General features: G+C 40.1%; 1 protein-coding gene across 5 annotated transcripts in view; it reads right to left on the bottom strand.

The window, feature by feature from the left end:
• The window catches only part of PPP2R5E (protein phosphatase 2 regulatory subunit B'epsilon), a 158,823-nt gene that overhangs the window by 36,131 nt on the left and 106,573 nt on the right, over positions 1–16,119 (bottom strand). For all 5 annotated transcript variants that reach the window (XM_045287806.1, XM_045287809.1, XM_004698643.2 and 2 more), the window contains 2 exons: positions 15,623–15,724; positions 6,642–6,734 (listed from right to left, as the gene is read on the bottom strand). In XM_045287806.1, coding sequence (XP_045143741.1) covers positions 6,642–6,734; positions 15,623–15,724 — 195 coding nt within the window. The remainder of the gene's footprint in view (positions 1–6,641; positions 6,735–15,622; positions 15,725–16,119) is intronic.

Here is a 16,119-nt window from a genome sequence, read left to right as displayed (position 1 = left end):
GAGTGAGTCAGTGAGTGAGTGAGAGAGTGAGTCAGTGAGTGAGTCAGACAGTGAGTGAGTGAGTGAGACAGTGAGTGAGTGAGGCAGTGAGTGAGTGAGTGAGTGAGTCAAACACATGCACTTACTCTAAATTTATTATATTTTTTTTCCAAGTTTGTCATTTTTCTTTTAATTTAGCTGTGTGCATTTACACTGTTTCCCCCCACCCCGTTTCTCCCCATCTATTTCCTTTTTATGGTACAATTGTCTCATGGGTCTTAGGGCATGCTAATAAAAGTCTTCTGTACCCAAGCTTCTGGTATGTTCCATTCCCCTGCACCAATATCACTCTGTATTAGTTAATGTGCATTCATAGTATGCTTTGCTATCTAGCAGGGAAAGTTCTACATCATTACTCTTCTTGAATCGAAAACTTCCTTTATTTTATGACCTCTGAAAATTTCAAATTAATTCCTGGACTTTCAGCTAATGTTCTACAAGAGAGCAAATTAATTAGAAGATTATATGAATATAATTCTGGAGATCATATACATATCTTTATGATGGCAAGCCTTCCCATCTAAGAACATAATGCACTTCTATCTTTATTTAAGCCTTCTTTGCAAAATACAATTACAAGTTCCATGTCAATTTCTCAAATTTGTTTCAAAAGGTGGGTATTTTATCATGAGTATTGGAGTCAAGAAAAGTAAGGTATTATTCAACTAATGTGGGCAGAGAGGAGGCCTGATAGCATAGTGGGTTAGGCACTAGGCTGCTAACCACAAGGCCAGCAGCTCGAAACCACCAGTCGCTCTGCAAAAGAAAGCTGCGGCTTTCTACTCCCATGAACAGGTACTGGCTCAGACACCCACCAGTGCAGTTCTACTCTGTCTTACTGGATTGCTGTGAGTCGACGTCAACTCAACAGCAGTGAGTTCGGTTGGTAATATGGGCAGACAATATAAGTGTGGTAATAGAAACAATAATGAATGAGTAACTACCATAGACCATGCTGACAGCATACGTTTTAACATGCCCACAACCAACAAGAAGCCATGTCATCAAGTCTACAAGAGTGATTGTTATCCCCATTTCACAGAAGACACTGAGGCTCAAAGTAGTTCAGTAATCTGCCCTAAATGTTCAATACTTGTTTCAAGCTGCAGGTAGGAATACTGACTTTGTATCCCTAGTGTTACCAATAAGTAACGTCATGATAAAGGAAGAAAAGGTTGAAGTTGTTGAGGATTTTGTCTCGCTTGGACCCATGTCGCATAAGAGTTGCATTGGGTAAGTCTGCTGCAGAAGAGCTCTGTAGAGTCTTAAAGTAAAGAATGGTACTTTGAGGACTAAAGTGCACCCGACACAAGCCATTGCCTCATACGCATTGAGAGTTAGACAATGAATAAGACAGCCCATAGAAGAATCAATACATTTGAACTGTGGTGCTAGAAAGGAATATTGAAAGTACCAAGGAATGCTAAAAGAACAAACCAACCTGTCTTGAATTGGTCATGGCCAGAGTTCTCTTTAGAGGCAAGGTTGGCAAGATTCTGTCTCACGTACTTGGCCCTACTGTTAGGAGAGACCAGTCCCTGGAGAAGACCATCAAACATCGACCTTGGTAAAGTGGAAGAGCAGGGAAAAAGAGGAAGGTCCTCAGCAGGATGGATTGACACTGTGGCTGCAACAAAGGGTTCAGCAAGGATGGTGCAGGACTAGGCAAAGTTTCATTCTGTTGTGCACAGGGTCCTGATGGGTTGGAATGGACTCAAAGGCACCTAACAACAACATCCCCGATGCCAACTGAAGGAGCCTTAACAGAAGTCATTCTTGGGTGGTTAACCAAAAGGCTGGAGGTTCAAGCTCAACCAGACGTACCTGGGAATTAGGGTCGAGTAATCTACTTCTGAAAAAATCAGCCACTGATGGCCCTATGCAACAGTTCTCCTCTGACACATGTGGAGTCACCATGAATTGGAACTAACTCAATGCCCACTCATCCTGTTCACGATGCAGAATCTCGGTTATCAAGCTATCCCCACCAATGAAGCATCTCAGGCTTGGGGAGAAAGTGAGTAAATCTGGAAATCTACCCAAAGAAGGAGACCACGTATGTGTCATCTTAACTTGAAAAGGAAAAAAAGTATGAGGTTTCTCATGTCATAAGATAATCCGACTTAGATGAAACACCTCGGACCAGTTGGGATCACAGGAGCCTGTGGAAAACAAGGTGGGAAGGGAAGTTAACGCATGGGGGAGGAGTAGTGATGGAACGGAGTACCACCAGTAGCTTAAGCTCCAAAGGATCCATTCCCAGCTCAGGGCCAAATCACTAAGGAAGGGGGGTCCGGAAAACTAGATTAGTATAAAGGCCTCGCTTCTGGAAGATGTTAGAGTCCCAGTAGGTAATACTTGATTTCATGTCTCTGGCAAAACTCCATGACAGAAGATCAACCCATGATTTGCAAGCACTGAGAACAGCATCACCAAGAACCAAAGCAGCCAGCAGGAGCTCACTAATGCCACACGGCAGATGACGATAAAGTTACAAGGCCAATATGAAGGGACCGCTGTAAACACTAAGTCCTGCCTTTTACTAGAACATCTGACGAAGTCTCTATGCTCCCCTTATAAACAAAATTAAGAACCTGAGATGACATCTGAGTGAATTTCTAACTGGTTCAAGCTAGAGAATTCAGAGATGGTGATGAATTAATCTCTGTTCATAACGTTTCGAAAAATATCCCTCAAGTCCCTCCCCTTAAAAAAAAAAACAAAAAAAAACTCCTGCCCCATAGGGTTTCCAGGGCTGTGATCTCTATGGAAACAGACTGCCCTATCTTTCTCCTGAAAAGCAGTTGGTGAGTTTGAACTACCAACGTGCAGTGGGTAGGTGAGCTCTTACCCACTGTGCTACTAAGGCTCCTTTTCTTTCCTGGTGCTCTTGTTGGGTGCTCCAAGTCAATTCCGACTCACAGTGGCCCGATGTGCAACAGAACCAAACACTGCCCGGTCCTGCGCCCTCCTCCCAAATGTTACATCTGAGCCCATGGTCGCATCCACTGTGTCAATCCCTCTCTTTCTGTAGGCCTGGCTCATTTCACAAGGCCAATCGATGACTGTGATGGAGTCAATAGCTAGTATTTAAGAAGCCTAGAGATAGCATAGAAATAGAAGGCAATGAATAGGATATATGACAGACTGAAAATTCAAAATAAAAAACGTCAAAAGACAAGAGAAATGATGTCCCGCAGGAATATATGTTAAGTCCCACAAAGAGACTTTGGAAGGAGCTCTGGTGGCACAATGGTAGGGGCTCAGCTGCTAACTGAACGGCCGGTGATTCAAACCAACCCACTGGCTTTGTGGGAGAAACACTTGGAGATCTGCTCCCATAAAGATGATAGCATAAGAAAGCACATGAGGCAGGTTCACTTTGTCCCATAACACAGATAGCAACTAACAAAAACACGTGTTTTAGAACTGCATAATAAGAGCCTGGGAAACATAGGTTTACAGCAACATGTATACATCTAAATTAAGAGCCAATTAAGATAGACACCTCACTATAGATTGGCAATGTCATGCAATAGCAAGAAGAGTTAAGACCAACACTGTGAGAAACCTAGTGCCCAAACGGAATGAAAAATCAACCCTAAATTGTACTGACAGGGTCTAGATCATGAAGACAAATGCAGAAAGGTTAACAGAACTGAGGACTCTGTCTAGCACAGAGACGATATTGACAGGTGATAAGCTAGCTTCAGAAGGCACATGGGTTTAGCTAGTGAAGCAATAACTGAATGAAGAAAAAGCCAATGTCTCCTTCCACAGGAGCCACTCAGCCTCTTGGTGTCTCCGACTTATTCTAAATGCGCCTACCAGCACGCAACCACTGTGGAGAGCAAGCCAAAGAGTATCCACAAACGCTGTGTTCTAAGACCTACAGGGAAGTGTTTGGGCTAGTGATACACTCATGGAGAGAACAGTAACAAAATGCACAAGGTATAAAGGGGTTCAACTTAAGAATTTTTAACTAAAATTAAGCAGGCTGCTTGTGGATGTGAAAGAGGGGAAGCAGAGCCCACCCTGTAGACAGATTCTCATTGGGTAAAGCACCAGACTCAGAGTGCCGCTTTACAAGTCTGAGATTCTCTGATGCTTTGATATTATGAGTTTTACTGTCTTCAGAACCTCTCATAGACAGCACAGTGTTGAGCCTTGAATGCTTTCTCCTATTTGCTGCATCGTAAGATTGTAGGGCTTGTGTTTCCATGTACACTATCGCAGGCTTTACTACAGAACCATCATTTGATGCTCTCGGGCACTTTGTTTTGTCATCATAACTGTTTAAGAGACCAGGCATGTCATTTCATTAGGACTGAAACACCAGGACAAGTCCTAACTTGAAGTTATTCCAAGTTAAGAATGAGAAACATCAAAAGGAGTGAACAGAAAAGCTGCGGTCTACAAAGAAAAAAGCTTCCATCTAAGACCGCTGATGTACTGATGAACCATTCTGGAGAGACGAATGCCCAGATGTACATGGTACAGAGACCTTCCACAAAAGAACTTTGAACGGCGCTAGGTTGGAATCCTTGGCTTTCCATAAACCGCATGAAAAATTCATATATAAGCTGAGATCATGAACAGAAAGCCACACAGGGGAGTAACCTGGAAAGCTGGTCATCTAGCTGTATGGACCTCAGCTTGATCCCGTATCCAAATGGACCCAAAGTCACAGCCACCTGCATTCTCTACAACTGCTACCTAAATCAAATTCTACACTGCATATAAAGGTCTTCCGAAAGCTATGCAGGCAAGGTCCTTTCCACTACAAAACACAAGCCAGTAACGTATGTTTGTTTTATAAGAAATGTATTTTAATCTTTTAACTTAAGGATTTGTATCTCTACCAATTTATCCACTAATCCCTGTAGTTATTTACTCATATCTCTACAAAGCCTCTGATGTTCAGGTGTGAGACAGACGATTTGTCAGTGTGACACACCAACATACCCTAATCGTTAAAGATAGTAGCTCGATGTTCTGCCTCCATGAATCTAAGGGGAGAAGGTTGTATAGATGACAATGAGTCCCAGAGACCAGGTAGCAAAGCTTCCTGCCAGCTCTGAGCAGACAGGTGAACTCGGGATTGGACCCCTGCCAGCACATTAGCCAGGGTGCACCCAGGTCCTCCGTGCTCCGCAGCTTTCTTTCAGGAGTTAGCCACTCCTGGCTTCTAATAGAACGGATCATTTGAAATCAATGTTTTAAAAGACCAAAATTAGTCAAAATATTGGTTATCATTCTATCTAACATCCCAATTCTGAATTTAATTAGGGCCGGGGAAAGAGGTGACTGTGAAGGTTATTGGCCTCAAGTCAAGTAAGGCACCGGAGATCAATTTCCTGCCAAATCAATGTTTAAATTTGAAATTCTACTCACTGGCTCAGTAGGAGATAGCCAATTCTTTTCTAGATGCAGTTTCCCTTTGGTCACTCAGAGAGGAGCTACAACATTGTATACACCGGTAGCGTTCAAATAGCCTTTTGCTAATAGACAAACTTTAGCAACAGAAACCAGGACATACTACCAAAATTTAATGTCATGAAGTATCTCAAGTCTCTGATTAAAAAAAAATGTGGCCTATGGTTCTAAAATGTGAAATAAGGAATAACAAACACTCATAGGGTGGTCCCAAAAGGACAAATTAGAGTTAATTCCCTTAGGAAAATTCAAAAGTGTTAGGTAGGCTCTGCTATTTCCTAGCAGTAAAGGTTCATCAGTACCATGACTGATTATTTATTAAAGTTTGTGCTCTGTCATCTGAATTTGCCTACATAGTTTAAGCACACCTATTAAATAGCTCCTTGAAAATACAATACTGGAAGCAATACTGGGACCGTAGAGGGAGAGTGGGTTGGAAAGGGGGAACCGATTACAAGAATCTACATGTGACCTCCTCCCTGGGGGACGGACAACAGAAAGGTGGGTGAAGGAGACATTGGACAGGGCAAGATATGACAAAATAATAATTTATAAATTATCAAGGGCTCATGAAGGAGGGGAGAGCAGGGAAGGAGAGGGAAAAAATGAGGACCTGATGCCAGGGGCTTAAGTTGAAAGCAAATGTTTTGAGAATGACGAGGGCAATGAAAGTACAAATGTGCTTTACACAATTGATGTATGTTTGGATATTGGTAAGAGGTATATGAGCCCCTAATAAAAAGATTTAAAAAAATACTTATACAAATATAAGTTTTCAAGCTCTGTATGAATTGCCCCATCTGTATAAGTGAAGTTCCCCTATAATTAAACTTGACAAAAGAACACTACAGAGATTTAAGCACTAGCATTGTGGGCTATTAAAATATAAGTAATTTCCATCACAGTACATACACTAAAAAGATACTTATCATTTTTAGTGGGCATAATGGAAACTCTCTTTTGTACAGGGTAGCTTCAAGAAGTTCCTGAGAAAATTCCATTATCTTTTCATTTCATTTTCCCACTAACTTTGAGCATATGTGTATTTGTTCATTAAGGTGGTACTATTGTCATTGCATGATGCTGTTAACATTTTGTTTCATGAGGTAAAGGTAGCAACTGAATAGCAGACATAAACAATGATTAAAAAAAAAAAAGGTTCTTACCTGTAATACAAATTTCTGATCTATGTATTTTTTGGCAATGCTGGGCTGGAATTCTTGGCTTTCCAAAAATCGTATGAAAAATTCATATACAAGCTGAAACCAAAAGATCAGAGTTAATTCAAAAGCTGACTCACTGAGAATTGTCTTAGTAATCATCAAAAGCCTAAACAGCAAAAGCATCCTCAGGGCTTCGGAAAATTGGATTTTAATGTCAACCTACAAGCCAAACTATCCTCTCATGGGGTTTACATTTGTTATGTTTGTTAACTTTCTGTGTTGAAATAAAAAAGATAGTTAGACAAAACAATAAAAATCCCCATAATCTCACCATTCTAAGATAACCACCGTTAACATCTTAATGTATCTCGTTTTCCTTAGACCCCTACAACATGCCAGTGTACTACAAATTCCTTCCCATGATTTTTGCAAACTTTCATCATTTAAACAACATATTAATGTTTTATGTCCATAAAGTCTAAACCATCAGCAGCTATGTGTTCATGATACATAATTCATAATGCATAATTGTATTATTCATAATTCTTTAAAACCAATTTCCTTTGGATATTTAACTTGCTTCTAAATTATTTTTATATCAAATGATTTTGCGATGTGCATTAAATACTGCTTCGATGTGCACTTGTTCCATTAGTTCACGAGAACATATTTCTAAAAGTGAAACTGCTAGGTCAAAAGACATCTACCCAGGTTTGATCAAGGGCAATGTAACCGAAAGGAATTATTGAAACCCAAATGAAGGCTGAACATGATAGTGAGACAAGTAAAATAGAGGAAAGAACTAGGAGGCAAAGGGCATTCATTCATAGAGGTCTAAATACAGGCATGTACATATGTAAATAGATCTATGTACGTATATTTATAGGTTTAGTATTAAGGTAGCAGATGGACATTGGGCCTCCACTAAAGTACTCCCTCAATGCAAGAACACTTCATTAAAATAATCCGGCATTCTGTGATGCTCACCTTCCCGACACAACCGCTAAAGACAAAATGGGTGCATAAGCAAATGTGAAGAAAACCGATGGTGCCCAGCTATCAAATGATATAGCATCTGGGGTCTTAAAGGCTTGAAGATAAACAAGCAGGCATCTAACTGAGAAGCAACAAAGCCCACATAGAGAAAGCGCACCAGCCTGTGTGATCATGAGGTGTCGACGGGATCAGGTATCAGGCATCAAAGACCCAGACCAAAAATCATATCATTGTGAATGAAGTGGAGTGCAGAGTGGAGACCCAAAGTCCATCTGTAAGCAAATGGACATCTCTTACAGAGGGGTCGCGGGGAGGAGATGAGTCAGACAGGGTGCAGTATAGCTCCGATGAAACATACTACTTTCCTATAGTTCTTTAATGCCTCCTCCCTGCCCACTATCATGACCCCAATTCTACCTTACAAATCTAGCAACCAGAGCATGTACACGGGTACAGAAAAGAGCTGGAAACACAGGGAATTCAGGACAGATAAACCCCTCAGAACCAATATGGAGAGTAGCCACACCAGAGGATAAGAAGAAGGTGTGTGTGGGGGGGCAATCACAACGATCTACCTATAACCCACCTCAGAGGGATAGACAACAGAAAAATGGGTAAAGGGAGACATCGGTCAGTGTAAGACATGAAAAAAATAATATTAATTTAAAAATTATCAAGGGTTCATGAGGGAGGTGGGAAAGAGAGAGGGGAATGAGGAGCTGATACCAAGGGCTCAAGTAGAAAGAAAATGTTTTGAAAATGACGATGGTAACAAATGTGCTTGACACAATGGATGGATTGTGATAAGAGTTGTATGAGCCCCCAGTAAAATGATTTACTAAAAAAAAAAGACATCTACCCATTTCAAATTTTTGATACACGCCATCTGTCATAGAAAATTTACGGTTATTTACACTCTTCCTAGCAATCTATGATGGTATGGCACCATGTTCTCACCTTTTATTAAAAAGTAATAAAATGGGTAACTTCAAAGAACGCTTCCAGTAAACACTGAGGGATCACGGCTTACAGGGGCTACAATATTGGAAGAAGTCTGAGTGGCACAGTGGTTAAGTGCTCCGCTGCTACCTGAAAGGTTGGTGGTTTGCATCCAGCTGCCACTACTCAGGAGAAAGATGCAGCAGTCTGCTTCCAAAACATGACAGCCTTGGGAGCGCTAGGGCAGTTTTTCTTTTTGCCTTACAAGGGTCACTATTGACGTGACCTATTGTTGTATTCTGCCTTGTTGGGTCAAAATTGACTCCACAGCAATATGGGTTTGGTCTGGGGTTCTGTTTTTCTCTTTTTTGGTTTTGCTTTTTAAATTTGTACCTTGTTACCTAACATAATTCACTGGCAAACTAGGTAATTCTGGCTCACAGCATTCTGCATATTTTTAGACAGTGACACATCGAATTAGAAAAATTACAGCTTAGAAAAACACACATTCTTTAAAACCAAATCCAATTTTCTATTTTATTAAAAAGTCAAATCCTTTGGGAGATATCAAGCTGAAGGTGACAAAACGTATCCAAAATTTTAATTCTAAATTTTGTTTTAAAATCTCTAATTCAATTAAAATGAAAAATCTGATTTGAATGGGTAAAATCTTGTCATTTTATATACCTTTTGATACACTTTGAGTTGATTTGGTTTTTAATATTTTCTGGGGTTTTTTCTCTCAAATTGAGGTTTATCTCTGTTGTATTCAGTCTGTGCTGCTAGCCTTTGTGACTCTCTGCTGTGTATTTTTCTGTGTCTTTTGGTCTATGAACCCCAGGATAGGTGACTAGAGACAAAAACGAAATTAAGGGTTCCTGGGGGGTATTGCAGGGGAGGGGGCGATGTTAAGGGGGCGCTGCTATCAAGGAGTACAAGAAGAAAGAAATGTTTTGAAACTGATTGTAGTAGTGATTGTACAACACTTCTTGGTATGACTGAACTATTGAATGGTATGATGTCTGGTAAAATGGCTTGAAAAAATAACTAAATAAAAAAATAAGATCTCTAATTCACCAATAAAAAATATTGTTTTTCTTGTTCATTTTTTACAAAATACCTTTCAACTGCCCGAGTTGGAGGTGGTCTTTGGAGTAAAAGTACTCTTTTAGGAACAAGTCGCTATATTAGCTTATACTTCAAAACAACCAGACAAATGCTTTTGTATAAAACAACATTAGGAATGCAACATATGCGATTTAATGTACAATTGCTATGTTATAAATTTATCTGGGAAAACCAAATGCCAAGGAAGAAAATGAAGAATTTTACAATCTAAAATTTGATCAAACCTGTAATCAAGATAAATTAATCATGACTGATAATTGGAATGAGAAAGTTGGGAAAAAATAAAAAGGAAAAAAATGCCTTGGTGATCGAAACAACTCTGAAAATCACATGACAGAATTTTATAAGACCAATGATTTTATTCATTGTACCCGTGGACCTTGCAATATGAATACAAAACCAGAATCACATTGACTATATAGAAAGAGGTGATGGAGAGCTCAATATCACCAGTCAAAACCAGCAAGGGATCGTTAACTGCTCAGACCCAAGTTTAAGCTGAAGCTGAATAAAATTAAAGCAAGTTCATGAGAGTCAAAGTTCAACCATCAGAATATCCTGCTTGAATCTGGAAACCATCGCTAGAAAGAGATTTGACACACTGAACATTAATAACCAAAGACGAGACAAATTATTGGATGGCATCAAGGATATCATGCCCAAAGAAAGCCAACAGTCAATAAAAAGACAAGAGAGGGAAAAGACAAAAATGGATGTCAGAAAAGATTGTGAAACTTGTTCTTGATCATAGAGTAGCTAAAACATAAGGAAGATATGATTCAGTAAAAGAGCCGAAGATTTTAAATGGTGGCTTAAGAGGGCAAAGTATTACAGTGAAATATGCATAAAGATCTGGAGTTGAAAAGTCAGAATGGAAGAACACACTCTACATTTCTCACACTGAAAGAACTTAAAATATTAATAATGCCTCAAGTTATAACAAAGAGGGATTCTATGGGGAAAATATTAAAAATTGCACAAGAAGCACACACACACACAATTGGTTGACATCCAATCACTTCAGGAAGAAGTATATGATAAAGAACTGATGGTACTGAAGGTATTAGGGGTCAAAAACCTCCGTGAACAAAGGGAATAACAACTGAGGTATGTCAACAAACAGATGAAATGTTAGAAACACTCACTCATCTATGTTAAGAAATTTGGAAGACAGCTACTCAATTGACTGAAAGAGAGTCACATTTATGTTCCATTTCAAAGAAAGGTTACCCATCAGAATGCCAAAATTATTGAGCAGTATCATTAATATCACATGCAAGTAAAATTTTGCCAAAGGAAATTCAAAATGGTTGCTGTAGTATGTAGGCAAGGTATTGCCAGAAATTCAACCCGGATTCAGAAAGGGACATGGAACGATAGGCATTGCTGATGCCAGATGATCTTGGATGAAAATAGCAAATAGCAGAGAAATGTTTACGTGTGTTTTTATTAACTAAACAAAGGTATCTGACTGTGTGGATTATAATACATTATGGATAATATTATAAAAATGGGAATTCCAGAATACCGTGTTCATGTAGAACCTGTACGAGTACCAAGATGCAATTGTTCAAACACAATATTGCATGGTTTAAAATCAGGAAAAGTGCTCGTCAGAGTTGTGTCCTCTGGATATAACAAAGTTGTAGCCATACTTATTCAATCTGTAGGTTGGGCAAATAATCCCAAGAAGCTGGAGTATCGGAAGAACAGCCTGTCACATGCAGATGACACAACCTTGTTTGCTTACAGTGAAAAGGGCTTGAAGTCCTTGTGAGTGAAGGTTAAAGAATACGGCCTTCAATATGGATTATACTTCAACACAAGTAAAACAAAAATCCTCAACGTCCCAAAATAAGAATCCTAACTTGATCAATACATAAATGCATCATGATACATGAATAAACAATTAAAGTTGTCAACATTTTTTCATTTTATTTGGATCTACACTCAACACCCATGGAAGCAACAGTCAAGAATTCTAATGATGTACTGCACTGGGCAAATCTGCTACAAAAGATTTCTTTCAAGTGTTCAAAAGCAAACATGTCACTAGGAGAACTGATGTGCTCCTGAACCAAGCCATGTAATTTTCAACCCACTTAAGTTGAAGGTACAACAAATAAGGACGATAGAAGAATTACTGATGCCTTTGAATATTGGAAGCAAGTCCTAGTGCTGTAGTGGGTTCCACACAGGGCTCGAAGCCACTAGCTCAGCAGTCATTCCGGAGGAGAAAGATGAGTCTTCTCAGCTCCTGGAAAGATTTACAGTCTCAGAAAACCAAAGGGACAGCTCTACTCTGTCCTGCAGGGCTGCTGTTAAGTCAACTTGCCTTGATTGGCAGGGAGTTTGGCTTCTTAATGACGGTGTTGAAGACTATTGAAAGGACCATGGAGGTCCTGAAGAAGTACAGCCAGAAGGCTCCTGAGAAGCAAGGGTGAAGGGCATGGGGACATGCAATCAAAAGAAACCAGTCCATGGAAAAGGACATCATGTTCAGTAAAGTATGAGGTTATCAAAAAAGAAGACCCTCAAGGAGATGGAACTGCCACAATGACGGCAACAAAGGTTCCAGCACGGCAGTAATTTTGAGGATGGCACAAGATGGCAGTTTTCATTCGGTTGTGCAAGGAATTGCTATGCATCAAAACCAACTTAACACCAACTTACAATTAGCAAGAAGACAGATTGAAGATCACATATAGACCCTTTGATGTAATTGAATTACAAAGCTGTTGATTTAATATGCCCTTTTCATTTCAAATTGCTCCCAAAGTTCCTGTTTTAGCAAATGCCATGACTTGTCATAGTATGTGATTTTGGGTAGGCCACAAATTGAAATCAGAGAAGAGATGTACAGGAACAATCAGGTTGGCAATGAGTCTAGCCCAGAACCTAACAACTAACTACATCTCACAATAACTTTGTTTTCTCCATACTCTCAAAAATTTGGTAATAAACACTTTGCTTTGGGAAATACAGTCTAGAAGAAGAAGCAAACTATAAATGATGAAGATAAGAAAAAGCTTTCAAAAAATAAATAAAATAAAATTTGAATTTAGTGAATTGATTCATCATGAACAAAAAAAAAAGAATACTTAAGTTTTGAAAGAATGCTGTAGTCAGAAGAAAAATATGAATGAAATGCAAAGGTGACTACTTTGTGAAATGAGAATGCACAAAAGAACCTTTGAGAAAGTCAAAAACCTAGATAAAAACTTCCATAAAGCAGCAATAGTGAAGGTACCAGAACATCTACTGACCTGACCTTGAGCGTACTGTCTGTTTTTGAGAGCGGGGGTCCCATTCGCTGATCAGCATTAATAAACTGACTCTATGCTCCTCCCCATAAATTGAAGAAGGGGTTAGACGGATTATGGGCTGGAAACAAACTCAACTGTTAACCAGCCTCCTTTAGAAAACAGTTTGTGATTTCATAACCAAATTGTATACATTATAAGCTCACTACCCACATTTGCGTTGGTTTTAAAGTTTCAGAAGAAATAATGATTAATGTTACTGCAGTGGTGACAATATAAATCGAAAGTATTTTTTGGTGGCGGGATTCAGTTTGATAGATGCAGAAATTAGTTTTGTCCTGTATTTATAGAGTCATTAAATACAGGAAAGACTAACTTAAAAAATTACTTAAATTTTATTTTACTTCAGGGGAACTTTATATGCTTTGGTGATCGTTATCTGGAATATTCCAAACCAGGTAGAAAAAGAGACCAGTTAAAACTTTCAAGACCTTTCTCCTCCTGTTTTATGAATAATACTGTTTTATAATAATACTAATACTATATAGGACTTTGCTGAGCAGATAGTATCTTTTTTTTGAAGTTTCTCCCAGACTAACCTACAGCTCTCTGAACTGGTACCATGTGGTAAGAGTAAGACATCACAAGAAGCCCATGTCATCCAAGACAGTAAGGGAAGACACACACACACATGACTTGTGCCCAAAATATCAAATCATTGTACAAATTTCTTGGATTGCAAGTGATATGTCTAGCACCTTTAAAAAAAAACCTGAGAGAGTAAATCAGTGTTTTAAATTCTTTAATTTCTTACCCAGTCTTAGTACAGGCAGCAAAGGACACATATACACAAGGATAACATGTCTGGCTAAGTTGAGAAAGCAAAGCCCTCCCCTAAAGCTCTCCCCAGAACTACGGGAAATAACCACTTACATATCTGCAGCAACCTTGTGCTGCCAAGATGGGACCCGCAAAGTTGTAAACTGATGACAGAAATTCTGAAGTGGGCAGGGGGGAAAAAACACACCTTTGGAATATCTCTAGGCCTTATTTTCCTCAGAGCAGTTTCGTTCTATTCAGTCAACTGGTCACTGCAAGCACACTTCTATAAAGATCCTGGGGCTTCTGCCTCAGGGGGAAGATGTGTAAGGTCGTTGGTCATAATGCCTCTGAGAACATTCTGACTCAATGGAAAGGTGTCTTTGGGGTTCATTACATTCAGATTTCCTTGTTTGGGGGAAATTCTGCTCTTGAGAGAAGACAGCCAAAAAATAAAAAAGAAGTTGGAAAAGGAGAAGTCTCCATACATAAATAAGAGGGTAAGTCAAAAAGTATTGTTGCAAAATCACGGAAACCTTTATTAAGCAAAAATTCCAAAGTGTGAAGCTACTGCTCTCAGCCTATCCCTCCACGTAGGTCTCTAGCCCTTTGGCTGGCAGCGTTTGTCTCATCAACCCTGCCCTGAAGAGTCCTGCGCTCTTCGCTTCACACCGCGTCAAAACTGCCCGTGGAGTCTATCCTCCAAGGAACCGAACCCAAGGTTCCCTTAAATGCACTTTTGAATCCAGAGAACAAAAATGGTTGGCGGGACACAATCAGGGGTATCTGGTGGATAGCATCAGGCTTCCCAGCGGAATTCTTATAGGACAGCCCTTGCTATCAACCTAAGGAGGAGGAGGCGCACGCTTGGAAAGGAAACAAATTCCTCAACGCAACTTTCCTGGCCTTTCTCTTACTAATACACTTGTCAGTTTTCTCAAATCTTCTTTCTAATAACCCCCCATGATTGTCCTGTGCTTCAAAAAACCTTCAAAAATGCCCCCTTGGAAAGCCAAAAAAAAAACAACCTCCGAACCTGAAACGAAACGGCAAAAACTCCCAGCAGCCAGTTTTCATTGAGCTTTTGGTTTTTGAAGAACTCTAACAAAATTAAGCATGTGGCTGAATGTCTATGCAACCACCCATTGATCACAATGAAGTGTTCAGACATATTTTACTTGGAATAAACCTGTGTGTGTCTGTGAACAGAAACTCTAGATGCAATAATTCCTGATCGTTACACCATGGAGATAAGCTTCGTGCTGAGAAAGGAGCTGAGCGATGCCCCGCATCCTTCGTGACCCATAACAGGCTGCACTGGACAACATGCCTTCTTGGTGCAGGACGATAAAATTAACCTTCACACAGGTTTCTCCCAAAGTGCTGCTTTTCCTTGAGAAAGAAATGACTGTTGCCATTTGCTTTCACCTCCCAGGTTAAAGGTAACACATGCAGTGCATCTCAAGAGGCTCCAGGGTTGCTTCTGCTAACAAAGAGATGTGTACTCTGTGACCTAATCACAGCCCACTCACAACAGTTGGACATGCTCGCTTCTGGTTTGAGGCTCCAGTGGGCCAGCGCACAGAAGTGAGCTCCGCGGGCTGCTCTGCCACAGGGGAGGAGCCACACAACGGATGACACGCAAGCTTACACTTTCAAGAATGTGGCACCCTCGTGATCAAGGGTAAGAACCATGAAATGAAATCTCCAGTTTTCCACTGATATACTTTCATATGGTTTCTTAGCGAATAAACAGGCCTTAATAGAATGCCCACACGAATCATCTAAGGAGCTAAGGGACTTTTTCTTTTATTATAAATGAATGGTAGTTCAAAGTACCTGTAAGTGTGGCCACGATGCCTCAAGGGTAGGTTCATCTTCTTCTGGATCAAATTCATTGCTGTCGCTAGGAGGGAGAGTTCTGAATATATTGCAAGATACCTAAAAGTAAACAAGCAGCAGCGTTAGCTGGAAACACCTTCTGAGTTGTACGCAAGGTGGTTGTAGCCAGCTGAAGGGAAGCGGGTGACAGTGTACAGGGAGCTGAGCTCCTCCACACTGGACCAGGACACCTTTTGAGAGGGCCTGGGGCCAGCTCCACCTCCACGCAAATCTGGAACCTTTCTCCTTTTCCATCAACACTCCTCCTGCTTACCTGGTCACCCCCATTGCCGTACCCTGTGTCTTTACCCATTACCAGTCAAGTATGCTTCTAATGAACAAATTTACACTGAGATATAAGCAATTGCTAATGGGCTTCACATACTTCCCCTCTCAGGCTCTCTCACATGGTGCGAATTAACTGTTGAACTAATAGAATTTAAGGCATACATACA

The sequence above is a fragment of the Echinops telfairi genome, unplaced genomic scaffold (genome assembly GCF_000313985.2).
Source record: "Echinops telfairi isolate 266 unplaced genomic scaffold, ASM31398v2 ScPeMD7_18;HRSCAF=68, whole genome shotgun sequence".
NCBI classification, from domain to species: domain Eukaryota; kingdom Metazoa; phylum Chordata; class Mammalia; order Afrosoricida; family Tenrecidae; genus Echinops; species Echinops telfairi.
Note: the sequence above shows the minus strand (reverse complement) of the source record. Positions and strands in the feature narration are given on the sequence as shown.